A 19,979-nucleotide genomic window follows, 5' to 3' on the forward strand; every position below is an offset into this window, starting at 1 on the left:
CCTCCTGCCTTTGTAAAATCTTTCTCCTCTCACCTTCAAATTTACTGCCTAATCTTGAAACTCCCACCCTAGGGAAAGGATACCCAGCGGTCACCTCATCTATCCCCCTCATGATTTTATAAACCTCTGTAAGGTCACCTCTCAACCTCATGTGGTCCAGTGAGCAAGTCCCAGCCTATTCAGCTTGATGTCGGCAGATTCACAACCAATCTGTTGAATGTCGGTGCAGACTTGAAAGACCAAATGGCCTACTGCTGCTTCCAATTCTCTCACGCTGTGTCCAGGAAAGCAAGAGAACATAAGTCATCGGAGCAGAAATTAGGGCATCCAAAGTCTGCTCTGCTATTCAATCATGGCTGATAGGTTTCTCAACCACATTCTCCCACTTGGTCTCTATAACCCTCCATCATCTTGATACTCAAGAACGTCTCTATCAGTCTTAAATATCCTCAGTGACCTGGCCTCCACAGCCTTCTGTGGCAATGAATTCCACAGATTCACCGCGCTCTGGCTGAAGAAACTTCTCCTTACCTCCATTCTAAAAGGTCTTCCCTTTACTCTCAGGCTGTACCCACTGGTTCTAGTCCCTCCAATCAATGGAAACATCTTCCCAACTTCCACTCTGTCCAGGCCATTCAGTATTCTTTATGTTTCAATTAGAACCCCCCTTAGTGTGGGCCTGTGTATCAGCATGAACCAGACCCTTCAGGATACCGAAAGGCAGGGATTAGGTGAGCAAACTGAGAATACAGGGAGTGCGTATGGGATGGAGATTTTCAACTTTGAGGGAATAAGAGAGGAAAGAGAGTTCACTATGAATTAGAATTGATCGGATGGGCTGATGGGCCAAGGAGTGACAGTTTACTTTAGAGAAATGTGTGGTTTGCATCTTGGACGAGTAATCCAGGCAGGACTGACACAGTTAAGGGGAGTGTTGCAGAACAAAGAGACCTTGGAGTGCAGGTTCATAGTTCCTTGAAAGTGGAGTCAGCAGTAGACAGGATAGTGAAGAAGGTGTTTGGTATGCTTTCCTTTATTGGTCAGAGTAGAGAGTACAGGAATTGGGAGGTCATGTTGTGGCTGTATTGGCCATTGGTTAGTCCACGTTTGCAAAACTGCATTCATTTCTGGTCTCCCTGTTATAAAAAAGATTAGATTAGATTAGATTAGATCACTTATAGCATGGAAACAAGCCCTTTGGCCCAACAAGTCCACACCAACCTGCCAAAGCGCAACCCACCCAGACCCATTCCCCTACATTCACCCCTTCACCTAACACTACGGGCAACTTAGCACGGCCAATTCACCGAACCTGCACATTTTTGGACTGTGGGAGGAAACCGGAGCACCCGGTTGTGAAAGTTTGAAAGGGGTCAGAAAAGATTTACAAGGCTGCTGTCAGAGTTGGAGGGTTTGGGCTACAGGGAGAGGCTCAATGGGCTGGGGATATTTTCCTGAGAGCATTGGAGGCTGAGGGGTGACCTTATAGACATTCATCAGAGGCATGGATAGGGTGAATATCCAAGGTCTTTTCCCCAAGGTAGGAGAGTCCATAACTAGAAGGCATATGTTTGAGAATTTTTAAAGGCATCTGGATGGGTACATGAATAGGAAGGGTTTAGAGGGATATGGGCCACATGTAGGCAAATTGGACTAGATTAATTTAGGATATCTGTTTGGCCAGACAAGTTGGACCAAAGAGTCTGTTTCCGTTCTGTATGACTCTAATTTTCTTCGGTGAAAGCAGAAGTGTGATTGTGAAGGCTGGAGTTTCAGAGCAGCTTTCAAAGATGTTTTGCCCTTAATGGGAGCAGAAGAAGTTGCAGTGAAATCTTGCATTTGTGAGACAGCAACTGAGTGAGTGAGTACATCCGGGATTTTGGTGGAAAGTGGGAATTCATTGCACTGTGGAGATGAAGCCCTACCTATTGAGTCATTTCTGCTGGTGAATGAAACCAGGCCTAATTATTAGGAGGAGTAGATTTAGGACAGAGATGAGGAGGAATTGTGTTTTCTGGAGAGTAGTGAATCTATGGAATTTTCTGCCGAAGGAAGCAGTCGAGGCAGCTTCATTAAGTATATTTAAGACACAGTTGGATGGGGTTTTGCAATAGTAGGGGAATTAAGGCTAGTTGGGACAATGCAGGGAGGAGGAGCTGGGACAATGGATAGATCAGCCATGATCTTAATAAATGGCTGAGCAGGCGAGACGGGACAAATGGGCCTACTCCTGCTTCTATTACTATTTCCCATGGCTAACCCACCTAACCTGCACATCTATGGACACTATGGGCAATTTAGCATGGCCAATCCAAATCAAGGCCCGTGAGCAATGTAGTCGTGTGGAAAATGAACATCAGAGAATGACAGAAAGGGACAAGGAGAGCAAATATTTCAGCAATCAAAATTGGATTCTAAGGATCACAAAAATTGAAACTAAAAACAGTGTCTGAAAGTGTGTTGCATTGTAACAAAAGCGAATGAATTGACTGCACACATTGAAGAGAATAAATATGATCTGAGACTCCTTACAGAGACATGGCTTCAGGATGACAAGGATTGGATCCTGAATATCAAGGGGGTAGTCAAATGGGACACTAGGTAAAGGTAGAGGGTTGGCTCTGCTAATCAAAACGTCGATTCTCCTGCTCCTTGGATGCTGCCTGACCTGCTTCGTTTTTTCAGCAACATATTTTCAGCCCTGCTAATGAAAGCACTGATCACAGGGTCAGCTGGTGTCAGGTCAGATTTCAGGTTTTGATTTCTCTGTTCTGTTCCCACGGAGTAAGATGTCGGTCTGTTCTCAGCTCTGCGGGATTTCTGCTGAAGCTTTGACCCCCCCTCCCCCTTTATACCTTCTGGAACAATAAAGCATTCAGTCAATTAAGTCCCAACCCACAATCTCCCAGCCTGTCAACCATCCAGACACAGTGTAATCATAGCAGGGAATCAAACAAAAAAAATGAAACCAAATTTGAAAGAAATAGGTGCTCATGCTTAATGTTTGTTCATTAGGGGAAGTAAACCAGAAATGGGGGTCTCCCAGGATTCTTATAGTGCCCAACCTGAGGAATTCTCTCTCCCTTTCCTCTAACTATTAGTACCCAGCTATGATTTACAACAATATTTACATCAACAGAAATGAGGCATCTGTTCTCGAATAGATATAAAGACATTCAGGATGGAAATAAACATTTTCTCTCTCTCATGCACACGCAAACATAAGTCCATGGGAGTGAATGTATATTTTTGCACAGCTGAGCTGAAGTGTCACTTTTTGTTATAAAGCCTTAAGTTATCTCAAGAAGGTGCCTTACAGGAAGTTCAAGATTTACATATTAATAATGCCTGCAACCCATTCGAAAAGATGAAAGACTTAACAATCCAGGTTTGTTCAATATATCATTTCAATGACAGGTCATTATAATGTTTTTCTATAAATTCTGTGACTTATTCTCCATAACCACCTAATGAAGAAGCAAAGCTCCAAATTCTAGTGCTTCCAAATAAACCTGTTGGACCATAACCTGGTGTTGTGATTTTTAACTTTGTCCTGGTTAGGGGGTGGGGATTTGATACGCTAAATTACCCATAGGGCCCAGGGATGTTCAGGTTAGGGTGGATTGGCGGTGCTAAATTACCCATAGTGCCCAGGAATGTGCAGGTTAGGTGTATTAGTCAGGGGCTAAATGTAGAGCACTAGGGGTAGGGGAATGGGTGTGGGTGGGTTACCCGTGGGAGGGTCGGTGTGGCATTGTTGGGCCGAGTGGCCTGCTTCCACACTGTGGGGATTCTCTGGAGGGAAGGGAATTTCTGGAAACTGTGCAAGGCAGCGCAGGCGCAGTGTTGGGTCCCGCTGCTGGCTGAGCCCTGGAGACCGCCCCTCCCCTTTCTCTCGCACCTTCTCCCGTACCCTACCCCACCCCAACCCATTGATGGCGTCACAACGCGGAAGTGACCCTGTCAGTTTCAGGGTGTAGCTCCTTCCCTCTGGGCAACTCTTCCTCCTGTGAGAGAGAGAGAGCGGGGAGGGGGGAAATCTATTCACTTGTAGCAACTGAAGTGAATCCAGGGAGGGAGCAGACTCTGTAAACTCAGGTAGGTGTCTTAAATACTCGGGTGAGGAGGGACAGAAGGATGGGGTAGGGCTGTTTTCCCCATTGCGCCAGAGTCTGATAGGTGACATTATGGACATTTATAAAATCATGAGGGGCATGGATAGGGGAAGTAGACAAGGCTTCTTCTTTGAGATGGGGAAGTCCAGAACTCAAGGGTAATAGGTTTCAGGTGAGGGTGAAGGAGATGTAAAAAAGATCTCAGGGGCAGCTTTTTCACAGAGAGGATGGTGCATGTATGGAATGAGCTGCTGGATGAAGTGGTGGGGGCTGGTACAATTACAACAGTTAAAAGGCATCTGGATGGGTGCATGAATACAAATGGTTCAGACAGATAGGGGCCAAGTGATAGTAAATGCGACTGGTGTCATAGAGGTGTACACAATGGAAACGGACTCGTCGGTCCAACTCGTCCATGCCGACAAGATAGCCAATCCAATTTAATCCCACCTGCCACCATCCGGCCAATATAGGGGCCAAATAATGGCAAATGTGACTTGATTAATTTAGGATATCTGGTCAACTCAAATGAGGTGGGCCAAAGGGTCTGTTTCGGTGCTGTCTGGTGCTAATTGTCTTCGGTGAAAGCAAAAGTGTGGTTGTGAAGACTGGACTTTCAGAGCAGCTTTCAAGTATGTCATGCCCTTACGGGGAGCAGAAGAGTTTGACTGAAGTGTGTCTGTGTTAATGCCTTGATGGTCTCATTTTGCTCCCACCTTCCTGGGGACGTTAACCATTTCACGTCTGGTTGCTCCTCAAGAAGCTGCGTGGCAGGTTCACCCTGAATTGACACACATTTTATTTGCTTCCCAAAATCAGACCTGCTCACTCTCAGCAGGATCCCAGTGTTGTGAAAGATATTAACTTTCAGATGGAGTTATCCAAAAGTCAGAGAGATGTCAGTCTTGACATTTTTGCTGTTCTGCCCTTGTAAGATCCTGAATCAGCACCTTCAGGAGAATGAGTTAGCACAGAGGGGGAAGAGAGTAAGTGGCATGGTGTTTTCAAATTTGTGGAGGGGACGGCACTGTAGCTCAGTGATTAGCACTGCTGCCTCCCCGCGCCAGGAACCTGGGTTCGATTCCCGGCTTGGGCGACTGTCTGTGTGGAATTTGCACATTCTCCCAGTGTCTGTGTGGGTTTTCTCTGGATGCTCCAGTTTCCTCCCACAGTCCAAAGATGTCTACCCTGGACTGACAGTGATGACTTTTATAATCTCTTTTCACAGAATATTTGAGATCTGAAGTTTCAAACTGAACAGCTGAAGGCCTTATGCCCAAAACAGACTCTCCTGCTGCTCTCATGTTGCCTGACCTGCTGTGTTCTTCCAGTGCTGCACTTCTCGACACTCACTGTCTAGCATCTGCAGTCCTCACTTTGATGTCAATGTCTGACAGTCACTCAATCCATCGGGACTGCAACAATTTTCAACTATGATTCTGTGAGAAGGAGCAAAGCTTTATGGTTCCTGTTGCAGGACATTTTCAGCATCAGTGGGACTGGATGAGAGACCCTACTGTTGCAGCGCATTGTGTGTGGAGCCTGAAACAGTTATACGGCCTGGAAAAAGGAATTCACGCCAGGGAGGAGCTGTACACACGATTGTTTGCAGCCATGGAGAAACCTGAGGAATCCCGCCCCATGGAGAAACCGTGGAAGTGTGGCAACTGTGGGAAAGGCTTTCGTGCCCTGTCTGCCCTGTAGACTCATTGGGGAGAGGCCATTCTCCTGCTGCATCTGTGGGAAGGCCTTCAGTGATTCCTCCACCTGCTGAGGCACCGACTGGTCCACACAGGGGAGAGGCCCTTCAGCTGCCCAGAGTGAGGGAAGGGCTTTACTCGGGCCTCCATCCTGCTGACCCACCAGCGAGTCCTCACTGGGGAGAGGCCCTTCAGCTGCTCAGAGTGTGGGAAGGTTTTCACCCACTCCTGCCACCTGCAGAGGCACCAGCGAGTTCATATGCCATTGCAGGGGGATTGAAGGAGTGATGGCTGAGAGGGCGGGGGTGGTTACGAATCCCATCTCATTCACTCACATCCTTTTGAGGAAAGGATTCACACAGTCACCCTAGCTGTATCCTTTACCTGGTCTCACCAACAGCTGACTCCAGACCCACAGCAATCTTGTTGACTCTACACTGCCCCAACTCTCCAACCACCCTCCCCCAGCAGATGGGCTGGGAGAATCTTACATGGTGACAGGGTATGGGTTGAAATTGCTGAGTGAGGCAACACTTCCTCTGGATTAAGGTTGTACCAAGGATCCAATTACAAAGGGACAACTTGGTGGTTACCAATAGTAAAGGAAGTGAGGTGGGGTGGTGTTTGCGCACTTTGACCGAGAGTTGTTTAAAAAGCAGCTACGTTTTCCATGTCTTTTTACTGGGGGATCTGAAGCTGTCACAAAGTTGTCACAATAAAGGTTACCTGAACTTACCACCGGGCTCAAGCTCTCATTAAAAGCTTTGAGCTCCAAGAGGTTTGTGTTTTAAAGCTGCTCATTTCTTTCAGCCTCCTGCACTAAGTTTCCAATGTCGTGTATCAGATGGAGCAGTGAATGAGGAGCTAGTATCATTAGAAATTGTAAACTTTTCAGGAGTGCAGGTACTGTGTTGTTACATCAGCATTGTAAAGTTTACTGGCAGCACCGGGAGGTGTGGGCTGTATACTAGAAACGATGTGGAGGAACCGGTGTTGGACTGGGGTGTACAAAGTTAAAATTCACACAACACCAGGTTATAATCCAACAGTGCTTTATTTGGAAGCACTTGCTTTCGGAACACTGCTCCTTCATCGCTTAGCTGTGAGAGAGGTATGAATAAAAGTGAGGGCTTGCATTTTCCTAAAACAAGGGTGGGCAGGACCATATTGTGAAACAGAGAAACATTGGGGTGGAGGGGCATTCAGATACATAGTTCTTTGAAAGTTGCATAATTCGTGGACAGGGTGGTTAAGGCGGCATTTAGCACTATTGCCTTTATTGTTCCCCCCACTGCGTATAGGAGTTGGGACATCATGTTAATGTTGTACAGGATGTTGGTGAGGTCACTTCTAGAGTACTGAGTACAGTTCTGGTCACTCTGTTACTGGACGAATACTGTGCTGTACATCTCTATGACTCTATAAAAGAGCCATTACAAATTTGATGGACCAAACAATTGCCTTTTGAGAGAGATAAATGGGAGCATCCATATTTAAGTAAACTTCCAATTTTTGTTCTCCTCCCAAAGTCTCCGTTTTGTCGGGGAGAGTGCAAGCCAGTAGGCCTTGCAACTCAACCTCATCTTGTCCTCGGAGGAGAAAGTTAGGACTGCAGATGCTGGAGATCAGAGCTGAAAATGTGTTGCTGGAAAAGCGCAGCAGGTCAGGCAGCATCCAAGGAGCAGGAGAATCGACGTTTCGGGCATGAGCCCTTCTTCAGGAATGATTCTGCCCAAACATCCTAAAAAATATTTTGGCATTTGGTGAAGTTGTGAATTTTCAGTCTGTTTCACAATTAAAGACACAACCAATCTAAGGATTAAATACATATAACAACGTCAAAGAGATTGTGATAATAGAAACTGACAAACAAAATATCAAAGAAATACAAAGTTATCAGGAGAGTTACATATCTTGTTTAACCAAATACATTGTGAGTGCAGAGAATTTCAGCAAAGTGCAATAAATATTCACTTTGTACACCTTATTCAACTCATTCAAGAATTTCAAATTGAGCTTGAGGTAATTCAAGAGCAAATGGCAACATTCGTTTGTTAATACACTCACCCTTAACTCTGATAAAAATAATCTTTAAAGTCACAATGTTTAATCCCAAACAGAGCAATTAAGTGCAAAGTTACTTTCAACCATTTAATAAAACACTGCAAATTTTATTTCCTATAAAAAACAATTTTATAGTTTTGATAAGATCTTTACAAATATATTAAACAAAATAGCTTTCCTGTGTATCAATATTTACAACAGTTATGCAGCTATTATTTGGCAATTGACCAACTAATTGAAATAATTTCAGAATAAGTTAGCTGCTTCATTATAATACATTAAGATATTTTAATAAAGTCATGAAAATGAAATCTTTAACACAAAGTTAAATAAAATACAAAACCATCTTACAGAATTCAATTCAAATCATATCTGTTGAATCACAAAAAGATGATGCTCAATGTACCAATGACAGACAATCACTGGTAATGAAGGAAAAACATTGTAAAGAACATATATATCTCAATTATATCTTAAATGAATATCTACTCTGTCTTGGACAACAATGACTGAAAGTTTTTTTGTCAAATTGAAAACTACAATAGCAAAGCTTTAGAAAATCCATCACTGAGCCCAACCTTGAATCAATGTTTTTTTCAGGAAATCCTTTTCAGATTTCAGGCTTCTCCAGCTACAATTAGCACGAAGGGAAAGGATGAGCAATAGCAATATCTTGGCTCTCACCCAAGTATTCTCTGAAGAAGAAAAAATGCATCTGGATGGGAACATGAATAAGGAAGGAATCAGAGGGATATGGGCCAAATGCTGGCAAATGGGTCACTAGGTTACTTTAGGATATCTGGTTGGCCTGGACTGAAGGGTTTGTTTCTATTTGCTCATTACAGATACTCCTCTTCTGTGATCCCCAATCATCTCCCCATACCAGCTGTACTTTTCATGAAATAATTTGACAATTGTTGACTTCTATCAACCTCTTCAATCCTGAGAAATTTCCTCTCTCTGCAAAGTGTTGTTCACGTTGGCAAGTTCAATCCTCCTCCGGTCCTCAGGAACGCACTTTATAATGTGCAATGTTCTCAATAGCTGTTTAACATTCAATGGGGAAACTATTTTCAGTCCAACAGTTCGACAGAATTTCTCTGAAATGTTTATAGCAAATGCACTGCTCCCACGAGAGCTCGTGGGGCCACAGTTAAAATGCTTTTAACAGCCTTTTCTTTAAATTTCCCTGCCTTCCCAGGGTAGAAATTTTCTCCCAGAAATTAATTGCCCTGAAAAACATCCAGCAGTAAAATGATAATGGAGCTATCAGTAAAAATGTCTCAGTTGGGTTATCCAAGGTTAGAAATGGAAGAACATCTCTCTTCAAGGTTACAGCTCAATTTGCCCTTTCAGCGTTCCTTGAAATTAAGGTGTTCCATCATAGTGTTTAATTATGATCCATGAAATGCAGTATCTACTCTCATCTGAGTGCAGAACCAACTCAACTGACTGAACAAGCAAAACAACTTTTCTGTATGCACTTTAGATGTGACATCCTCTCCCTCTCTCTCTCTGTTGACCCAACAGGATGACCAGGGCTATCGAGTAACGATTGCTGATCTACAGTTTGCTTCTGCTGGTTAACATAAGCATTTAATAACTGCCAGCCTGGTCATCCCCAAAGTCAAAGAACAGACTGTTCACCTGTGCCTGCGCAGAGGATAAATTTCACTTGGACAGATCACAAAATGACAACTGTTACCAGTCCCACAACTCATGAGTTTCCATGGACAAAGTTAAAAATCACACAACACCAGGTTATAATCCAACAGATTTGTTTGGAAGCACTATCTTTTGGAGCACTGCTCCTTAATCAGGTGGTTGTGGAGAATGAGATCATGGTCACGGAATTTATAGTCAAAGGAGTCAAGTATTATGGAAATGTGATACATTAAACAATTTTAGATTAAATCTTTCATCTTTTAGAATGGGTTTCTGCTCTTTGGTATGTTAATCCCAGAGTTTGGTTTTAATTACCTTCTCAAGAATGCCATTGAAATGCAGAGCTTTTCGAAGAGAGGTGTGAATTCTGTTTGTGTCCCAATGTCCAGTCAGACTGACATTTTTCTTAGAAAAGCTCTGTACCTAGATTACATTCTTGAGAAGGTAAATTATAGATTAGGGTGGATTGGCAGTGCTAAATTACCCACAGTGTCCAGAGATGTGCAGGTTCGGGTGGATTAGCCATGGAAAATATGGAGTAAGGGGGCGTGTATGGATGGGATGCAGTATGGAGGGCCAATGTGGAATAGATGAGCTGAATGGCCTGCTTTCATATTGTCAGGATTCTGTGACCCTCCCCAACAAAGGCACATTTTATCTGCGTCTATCCTGTCAAGCCCCTTTCAGAATTCCACTCGTTTCACTTCTGATTCAGAGAGACATACAGCACAGAAACAGACCCTTTGGTCCAAATCATCCATGGATTCTCAAACTGAACTCGTCCCACTTGCCTGTATTTGGCCCATAATCCTCTAAACCTTTCTTTTCATGTACCCATCGAAATGTAATTTAAACGCTGTAACTGTCCCTGCATCTCCCATTTCCTCAGCAAGTTCATTCCTCATGTAAACCACCCTCTGTCAAAACGTTACTCCCCAGTTCCTTTTACACCTCTCTTTTCACCTTAAAAAAATGCCTCCTACCTTTGAGCTCCCCTACACTAAGAAGACCCTTTCTATTCATCTTACCTCCACTCCATGATTTTATAAATCTCAGTGAGTGCACCCCTCAACCTCCTGTGTTCTCGTGAAAAAAGTCCCAGCCTCTCCTTGCAACTGAAACCCTCCAGTCCTGGTAAATCTTTACCAAACCCTCTCTAATAGTATTCTTCCTCTTACAGGGTCACCCAGAGCTGTACTCAGTACCCGGAAAGTGGCCTCACCAACATTCTGTACCTCAACAAGATGTCCCAACTCAATGGTGTGAACAGTGGAGGCAATGCTGCTGAATGCCTTCTTAACTACCCTGTCTAGCAATGATGCAACTTTCAAAGAACTATGTACCCTAACTCCCCCAATGTCTCTGTTTTACAACATGACCCAGGGCCCTACCATTAACTGTACAAGTCCTGCCCTTCCTCGTTTTCGCAAAACGCAACTGCTCGCTTTTGTTCATACCTCTCTCATACACACGCTCCCTCTCTCAGTCACATACATGTACACACACCCCACCCCCTCGAACACTCTCTCAGGCTTATACTCCATCACACTCACACTTTACCAAATGTTCACACAGTCTTACGCATACTCGCATGCACAAACTGACATGCACACAATCACACTCTCATGCACAACGCTATGGGGTGAATTTGGCAGAATTATATTTGCAGATACATTCAATTTTGCTCAAAAAGCACAGAATCTTATAAATTCCTATTTTGGAAATAGAACCAGTCTGATTCAAGATTGGGATACTGATAGACTCGAAGCTCACACCTGTAATGCATTGTCTGAGCTAAGATATCACTTTTTTTAAAAAAAAAACCATAAGTCATCTCAAGACTATGACTTAAAAGTAGTTCTGGGATTTACGTATTAACGAACTAAAACCTGCAACCCATTCTAAAAGATGAATGGCTTAACAGCACTCTAGGTTTGTTCAATATATCCTATTAGTTGCATGACACTGTGATTTTTGCAATAAAATATGTGTCTTATGATCCTGCTCCACAGCTACCTGATGAAGGAGCAGCGCTCCGAAAGTTAGTGCTTCCAAAGAAACCAGTTGGACTATAACCTGGTGTTGTGTGATTTATAACTTTATCCACCCCAGTCCAATGCTGGCATCTCCACATCATATCTCGCGAACACAGCCCACACCTTGGTGCTGCCAGTAAACTTTACAATGACGATGAAACGACGCACTCTACACTCCTGAAAGATTTACAATTTCTAACGATACTCATTCACTGCTCCATCTGATACACGACATTGGAAACTTAGTGCAGGAGGCTGAGAGAAATGAGCAGCTTTAAAACAAAAACCTGTTGGAGCTCAAAGCTTTCAAAGTCTGAGCCCAGCAGTAAGTTCAGGTTACCTTTATTGTGACCCAACTTTGTGACAGCTCCAGATCACCTCAGCAAAAAGGTGTTGAAAAAGTAGCTGTTTTTTAACAGCTCAAGGTCAAAGCACAGCCCCCCACCCCACTTTCTTTACTATTGGTCACCACTGACTTGTCCCTTTGTAACTGGATCCTTGGTACAGCCTTAACCCGGAGGAAGTATTGCTTCTCTCAGCGATTTCAACCCAGACCTTGTCTCCAAGTAAGTTTCTCCCCGCCCATGTGCCGGGAGGGAAAGAAGTGGGGCGAAGCAGGTGGACTCAACCACACTGCTGTCGGTCTGCAGCCACGTGTAGGCCAGACCGGGTAAAGGATGCAGCTGCGATGACTGAGTGAATCATTTGCCACAACAGCAGTTTCCTTCCCTAAAAAGGACGTGACTGAATCAGAATGGGGCTTTCCCCCCACCCCACCCAATGGTTTCATTGTTAGATTCTGACCTCCAGATTTCTGACAGAATTCCAAATCCGCTATCTGCTGCGGTGCGATTCAAACCTGGGAGTTCCAGAACTGGGTTGGTAGCCCAGTCCATAATGGTACTCGACAGTCGCTCCTTCAATCCCCCTGCGATGGCACGTGAACTCCTTGGTGCCTCCGCAGGGTGGCTGCCCGGGTAAAGCCCTTCCCACATTCGGGACAGCTGAAGGGCCTCTCCCCCGTGTGGACCCGCCGATGCTTCACCAGGGCAGAGGAATTGCTGAAGGCCTTCCCACATTTGGGACAGGGGAATGCCTCTCCCCCGTGTGGACACGCTGGTGCTTCAGCAGGTCAGAGGAATTGCTAAAGGCCTTCCCACATTCGGGACAGCTGAAGGGCCTCTCCCCCGTGTGGACCCGCTGGTGTTTCAGTCGGGTGGAGGAATCGCTGAAGGCCTTCCCGCACTTGGGACAGATGAAGGGCTTCTCCCCCGTGTGGACTCGCTGGTGCTTCAGCAGGGTGGAGGAATCGCTGAAGGCCTTCCCACACTTGGGACAGATGAAGGGCTTCTCCCCCGTGTGGACCCGCTGGTGCGTGCGCAAGTTGCCCATCTGAGTGAATCCCTTCCCACACTCAGGGCAGCAGAAAGGGTTCTCACCTATGTGGATCCGCTGGTGGATCAGCAGGACTGACGCCTGGGTAAAGCCCTTCCCACACTCGGGGCAGCTGAAGGGCCTCTCTCCTGTGTGGACCCGCTGGTGCTTCAGCAGGGAGGAGGAATTGCTGAAGATCTTGCCGCACTCTGTGCAGGGGAAAGGCCTCTCCTGTGTGTGGACCCACTTGTGGGTCTGAAGGGCAGAGGAATCGTTGAAGGCCTTCCCACACTCGGGGCAGATGAAAGGCTTCTCCCCAGTGTGGACCCGCTGATGCGTCCGCAACTTGCCCTCCTGAGTGAATCCCTTCCTGCACTCGGAACAAGGGAATGGCCTCTCCCCAGTGTGGACCCGCCAGTAGGTCAGTAGGGTGGAGGAGGTGCTGAAGGCCTTCCCACACACAGTGCAGGAGAATCGCCTCACCCCCGTGTGGACCCGTCGGTGGGTCTGCAGGTCAGAAGAATAGCTGAAGTCCTTCCCGCAATCGGGGCAGCTGAAGGGCCTCTCCCCGGTGTGGACCCATCGGTGCCTCAGTAGGGCGGAGGAATTGCTGAAGGCCTTCCCACACCTGGGGCAGATGAATGGCCTCTCTCCGGTGTGACTGCGCCGATGAATCTCCAGGGCAGATGGAGCACGGAAGCCTTTCCCGCAGTCGCCACACTTCCACGATTCCTCCACGGGGTGGGATTCCTTAGGTTTCTCCATGGCCGAAGCTTCAGCTGTACACAAATGCGTGTAGAGCCCGTCCTCACCGTGAATTCCTCTTTCCAGGCTGTACAACTGTTTCTGGCTCCACACTCAGTGCACTGCCAACAGTAGGGTCACTCACCCACTCCGACTGATGCTGAAAATGTACTCAAACAGGAACCAAAAAGCTTTGCTCCTTCTCACACAATCACAGTCAAACACTGTTGCCGTCAGACATTGACAACAAAGTGAGGACTGTAGTTACTGGACAGTCAGTGCTGGAAAAGCACAGCTGGTCAGACAGCATCAGAGGAGCAGGAGCGTCGACGTTTCAGGCATAAGCCCTTCATCTGTTAATTTTGAAACTTCCGTCCTCAGATCGCCAAATACTCTGTAAAAAGAGATTACAAAAGTCATCAGTGTCAGTCCAGGGTAGAAATTCAGATCAAGCATTTCTACTTTCTTTTCTTTAGTTATTCCACAAAATTGAAAGCACCATCTCACTCTCTCTCTCTCGGTTCTCACATTAACGTCTCTGGGAAGTGGGGGGAAAAGAGACATCAAAGCATTAACACCGACACCAGAGAGAAACTGTACATATATTAGTAGAAAGCCAGAGTCATAGAGATACACAGCACAGAAACAGACCCTTCGGTCAATCTCTTCCGTGCCAACCTGATACCCAAAATCAATCTAGTCCCATTTGTCAGTACTTGGCCCATATCCCTCTGAACCCTTCCTATTCAAACACCCATCCAGATGCCAGCATCCACCATTTCCTCTGGCAGCTCATTCCTTACACACATGACATTCTGCATGAAAACGTTGCCCCTTAGGTCCCTTTTAAATCTTCCCCCCACCTTAAACCTATTATCTTCTGGTTCTGGACTCCCCCATCCCAAGGTAAAGACCTTGTATATTTACACTATCCATGCCCCTCATGCGTTTATAAAAAGTCTATAAGGTCACCCCTAAGTCTCCGGCGCGGGAGGGAAAACAGCCCCATCCCATCCCTCCTCACCCGGGTAATTAAGACACATTCCTGAGTTTGCAGAGTCTGCCCCCTCCCTGGAATCACTCCAGTTGCTCCAAGTGAACAGATTTTACCCCCACTCCCTCCCAGGATGAAGAGTTGCCCAGAGGGAGGGAGTTTCACTCTGAAACGGACAGGGCCACTTCCGCATTATGACGTCATAGATGAAGCGAGGGGGCGGGGAAAGGCCGACAACAGCTCTGCGCACTGCGTCTGCGTAGCCCTGCAGTTTGCAATTGGGTAATCCCTTCCTTTCAGAGAATTCCCAGAGTGTGGAAGCAGGCCACTCGGCCCAAGGAGTCCATACCGACCCTCCGAAGGGTAACCCACCTACACCCATCCCCCTATTGCCCTGACTAATGCACATCCCTGAGCACTACGGGTAATTTAGCTTGGCCAATCCAACCTAACCTGGACAAAGTTAAAAATCAAACACCCAACAGGTTGATTTGGAAGGACTGGCGTTAACAGCGCTGCTCCTTCATCAGGTGGTTGTGGAGAATAAGATCATAAGGCACAGAATTCATGGAAAAACATTACAGTGTCCTGCCACTGAAATGATATATTGAACAGACCTGGATTAAGTCTTTCATCGTTTAGAATGGGTTGCAGGTATCAATAATATGTAAATCCTAGAACTTCCTGTCAGTTACGTGTGTGCATGCATGAGGGAGAGAAAAAGTCTCTTTCCGTGCTGTATATCTCTATGTCTGTATGTTAACAAATGCTTTATTTATGTTGGTGTAAATATTGTTGTAAATCATAGCTGGGTACTAATAGTTAGATGTAAAGGAGAGAGTATCCCTCAAGTAGGCAGCTCATTCTATAAGAATCCTGGGAAATCTCTATTTCTGGTTTACTTCCTAATGAACAAACATTTGGGGGGTAGCATGGTGGCTCAGTGGTTAGTACTGCTACCTCACAGCACTAGGGACCTGGGTTTGATTCTGTGTGGAGTTTGCACATTCTCCCCGGGTCTGAGTGGGTTTCCACCGAGTGCTCCTGTTTCCTCCCACAGTCCAAAGTTGCGCAGGTCAGGTGAATTCGTCATGCTAAATTGCCCATAAAGTTAGGTGCATTAGATAGGGGTAAATGTAGGGGAATGGGTCTGGGTGGGTTACTCTTTGGAGGGTCAGTGTGGACTTTTTGGGTGGAAGGGCCTGTTTCCATACTATAGGAATCTAATCTAATTAAGCACCTATATATTTAACTTTGTTTCATTTTTCTTGTTTGATTCCATGCTATGACTACACTCTTGTGTCTGATTGGTTTGAGAGACTGGGAGATTGTGGGTTGGGTCTCAATTCACTGAATGTTTTATTGTTCCAGAAGGTGTAAAGGGGTGGGGGTGGGGTCAAAGCTTCAGCAGAAATCCAGCAGAGCTGAGGGCAGACCCACATTTTACTCTGTTGGAACAGGAAAATCAACAGAGGACAGAGAAACCAGGACCTGAAATCCGAGCTGACACCAGATTACCCTGTGATCAGTGCTTTCATTAGCACCTCTCCCATTCTCTTACTTTCCATTTGACTACCCCCCTCAATTTTCAGGATCCAATCCTTGTCATTCTGAAGCCATATCTCCATTAGGAGTCTCAGATCATAATTATTCTCTTCAATGTGTGCAGTCAATTCATTCGCTTTTGTTACAATGCAGCACACATTCAGACAAACCATTTTTAGTTTCCATTTTTGTGATTTTTAGAATCCAGTTTTGATTGCTGGTATATTTACTCTCCTTGTCCCTTTCTATCATTCTCTGATGTTAATTCTCCAGATCACTACATTGCTCACTGGCCTTGATTTGGATTGGCCAGGCTAAATTGCCCAGAGTGTCCAGGGATGTGCAGGTTCGGTGGGTTAGCCATGGGAAATGCAGGGTTATAGTTCCATAGTAATAGAAGCAGGAGTAGGCCATTGGCTCATCGAGCCTCCTCAGCCATTCATTAAGCTCATGACTGACCTATCCATCGTCTCAGCTACTCCTACCTCCATTGTCCCAACTCCCCTTAATTCCCCTACCATTGCAAAACCCCATCCAACTGTGTCTTGAATATACTTAATGAAGCTGCCTCTGCTGATTCCTTGGCAGAAAATTCCATAGATTCACTACTCTCCAGGTAAAGCAGTTCCTCCTCATCTCTGTCCTAAATCTATTCCCCCTATTGAGTCCGAGTCTCATCTACCAGCAGAAATGACTGATAGGGTAGGGCTTCATCCCCACAGTTCAATGAATTCTCACTTTCCAAGATGTATTCACTCATTCAGTTGCTGTCTCACAAATAAAAGATTTAATTGCAACTTCTTCTGTTCCCAGACAAGGCAAAACATCTTTGAAAGCTGCTCTGAAAGTCCAGTCTTCACAACCACACATCTGCTTTCACCGAAGATGATTAGAGTCATAAGCACAGAAACAGACCCTTCAACCCAACTCATCTGTGCCAACAAGAAATCCTAAATTAATCTAAATCATTTGCCAGCATTTGGGCCATATTCCCCTAAACTCTTCCACTTCATATTCCCATCCAGATGCCTTTGAAATTTTGTAGTAATTGTATCAGACTCCATCACCCTCTGTGAAAACGTTGCTCCTCTGGTCCCTTTTAAATCATTCTCTCTCACCTCAAACATATGCCGTCTAGTTTTGGACTCCCCTACCCTGGGTACTCATCCTATCCTGCCCCTTATAAACATCTATAAGGTCATCCCTCAACCTCCAGTGCTCCACGGAAAATTTTCACCGGCCTATTTAACCTCTTTCTGTGTCTTAAACACTCCAACTCTGGCAACAGCCTTGAAAAACCTTTCTGAACCCTTTCAAAGTTTCACAACATCTTTCCTGTAGCAGGGAGACCAGAACTGAATACAGTATTCTAAAAGTGGCCTACCCAATGTCCTGTACAGCCACTCCATGACCTCCTAAGACTCACTTTTAAGGAACCATGAACCTGCACTCCAAGATCTCTCTGTTCTGTGACACTCCCCTTCACTGTGCCAATCCTGCCTGGATTGCTTGACCAAAATGCAACACCTCATATTTCTCTAAATTAAACTCCATCTGCCACTCCTCGGTCCATTGGCCCATCTGATCAATTCTAATTTACAGCAAACTCTTTTTCCTCTCTTATTCCCTGCAAGCTGAAAATCTCCATCCCACACACTCTCCCTCCAATCTCACTTTGCTGAACCTAATCCCTGCCGTACCTCATCCTGAAGGGTCTGGTTCATGCTGAATAACAGGTGCCACAAAGGTAGTTCCGTTTTTGACTAAAAGCTTTTCCCTGGCTCAAGGAGACTCTGTCCATGACTTTTTTCAGAGAGGTAATAAACCGGCCGGGTTCTGATCAGTCTGGTTTGAACGTGGATGAAACGGATTTTGAAAGGCCTTTTGTTGATATGTAAACAGGTGTGACTTCAGGCCAAATTGGACATGTTTTAGAAGTGACCTGTATAAAGAAAGGGGAGTGAGCTGAGCAGTTTTAGTTCAGTATTGAACTGGTTGGCAGTTCAACAGGGAGCTATGTGGAAACTCTCTCTCTTTTCCACCCCTCAACTTCAACCTATAAGCATGTGTTCCATTTATACTGGTTTTCAAAGGGAGTTGGCTTATTGGGACTGTTGTGTATATTCAGAACAGCATAACTGAGTCTAGTTGGCAAGGTTGAGTTCTGTAGGGGTTCTTTATTCTGATCTTTATGTTTCATTGTGTTATTTTGTGAATAAATTTTTGTCTGTTTTAAAATCTAGTAGTCAACCGAGCTAACCTACTCCAGGTAATTTTCACTGTGCACTTACCAAATCAAATTGCAATGTTATGGTCTGGGGCTGCCTGCTTAAGAATGTTTTGAGTGGTCTGGCTTAGTCCATAACACAGGCCCACACTCACACTCAGGGGAGATATAATTGAAACATACAGAACATTGAAAGGCCTAAACAAAGTGAGCATTGGGAAGATGTTTCCATTGGTGGGAGAGACCAGAACCTGAAAGAGACTAGAAAAGGGAAGACCTGCTAGAAGGGAGATAAGGAGAATCTTTTCAGCCAGAGAGTGGTGAATCTGTGGAATTTATTGTAACATGAGGCTGTGGAGGCTAGGTCACTGAGGGTATTTAAAACTGAGATAGATAGGTTCTTGAGTATCAAGGGGATCAAGGGTTAAGGGGAGGAAGTGGGAGAATGAGGTTGAGAAACTTATCAACCATGGTTGTGTGGTATGAGTAGACCTGATGTGCTGAATGATCTAATTTCTGCTCCTATGTTTTATGGTCTCTTGCTGTCTTGGACACAGTGTGAGAGAATTGGGAGCAGGAGTAGCCATTTGGTCTTTTGAGCATGCAGCAGCACTGAACAGATCATAACTGGATATGAATATACCGACATCTAAGTGGATAGGCTGGGACTTGTTTCACAGGAGCACAGGAAGTTGAGAAGTTTATAAAATCAAGAGGGGTGTCAATGAGGTGAGTGGCTGATGCTGTTTCCTTCAGATGGGGGTTTCAAGATTAGGGAGCAAACTTTTAAGGAGAGAGGAGAAAGATTTTAAAAAGACATGAGGAACACCTTTTTTTGAAAGAGAGTGGTTTGTGTGTGGAATCAATATCCTAAGGAAGTGGTGGATATAGGTACATTTAAAAGACATTTGGATAAGTACATGAGTAGGAAAGGTTCAGAGGGATATGGGCCAAACTACATGGGTCTAGTTTAGTTTGTGAATATATTCAGCATGGACTAGTTGGGCTGAAGTGTCTGTTTCTGTGCTGTATGACTCTGTAACTGTTCTGTACTAGTCTTAAAACCATTATTTTTGCCTTCCCCATCACCATCCACTTTTTTGTTGTTCAGAAATCAGATGAACGCAGGCTTGAATATATTCAATGGCTGCCTGATCACAGAAAGCAATCCCAACTTCTGAACTCTTGCTAATATACCACTTGCCTTGCTGATTGCCAGTCTGACAACTGGCAGTGACTGGTGTGGAAGGATGTTGAGGCCCCTTTGTACATCCACACATCATTCCTGACGAAGGGCTCGTGTCCAAATCACCAACAATCCTGGTCCTCGGATACTGCCTGACCTGCTGTGTTTTTCCAGCACCACACTTTTCGACTCTAATCTCCAGCATGTGCAGTCCTCACTTTGTCCACATCCCACTATTCCACCATTTAAACAATGCACCTTTTTTCTGCATTTTCTTCCACAGCAAAAGCAAAATCATCACATTGTGGTAATGCTTTTGCCAATGAGGA

General features: G+C 45.1%; 1 protein-coding gene across 1 annotated transcript in view; it reads right to left on the reverse strand.

Moving 5' to 3' along the window:
• Nucleotides 1-13,752, reverse strand: part of LOC148144269 (uncharacterized) — a 108,314-nt gene extending 94,562 nt beyond the window's left edge. Inside the window, exon 1 of the mRNA XM_087974662.1 lies at nt 12,677-13,752. Coding sequence (XP_087830788.1) covers nt 12,677-13,719 — 1,043 coding nt within the window. The 5' untranslated portion in view covers nt 13,720-13,752. The remainder of the gene's footprint in view (nt 1-12,676) is intronic.
• Between the last annotated feature and the right edge of the window lie 6,227 nt (nt 13,753-19,979).

This window comes from Chiloscyllium plagiosum, unplaced genomic scaffold, assembly GCF_037043375.1.
Source record: "Chiloscyllium plagiosum isolate Xiang-an unplaced genomic scaffold, Cpla_swu_hap1 HiC_scaffold_27, whole genome shotgun sequence".
Taxonomy (NCBI): domain Eukaryota; kingdom Metazoa; phylum Chordata; class Chondrichthyes; order Orectolobiformes; family Hemiscylliidae; genus Chiloscyllium; species Chiloscyllium plagiosum.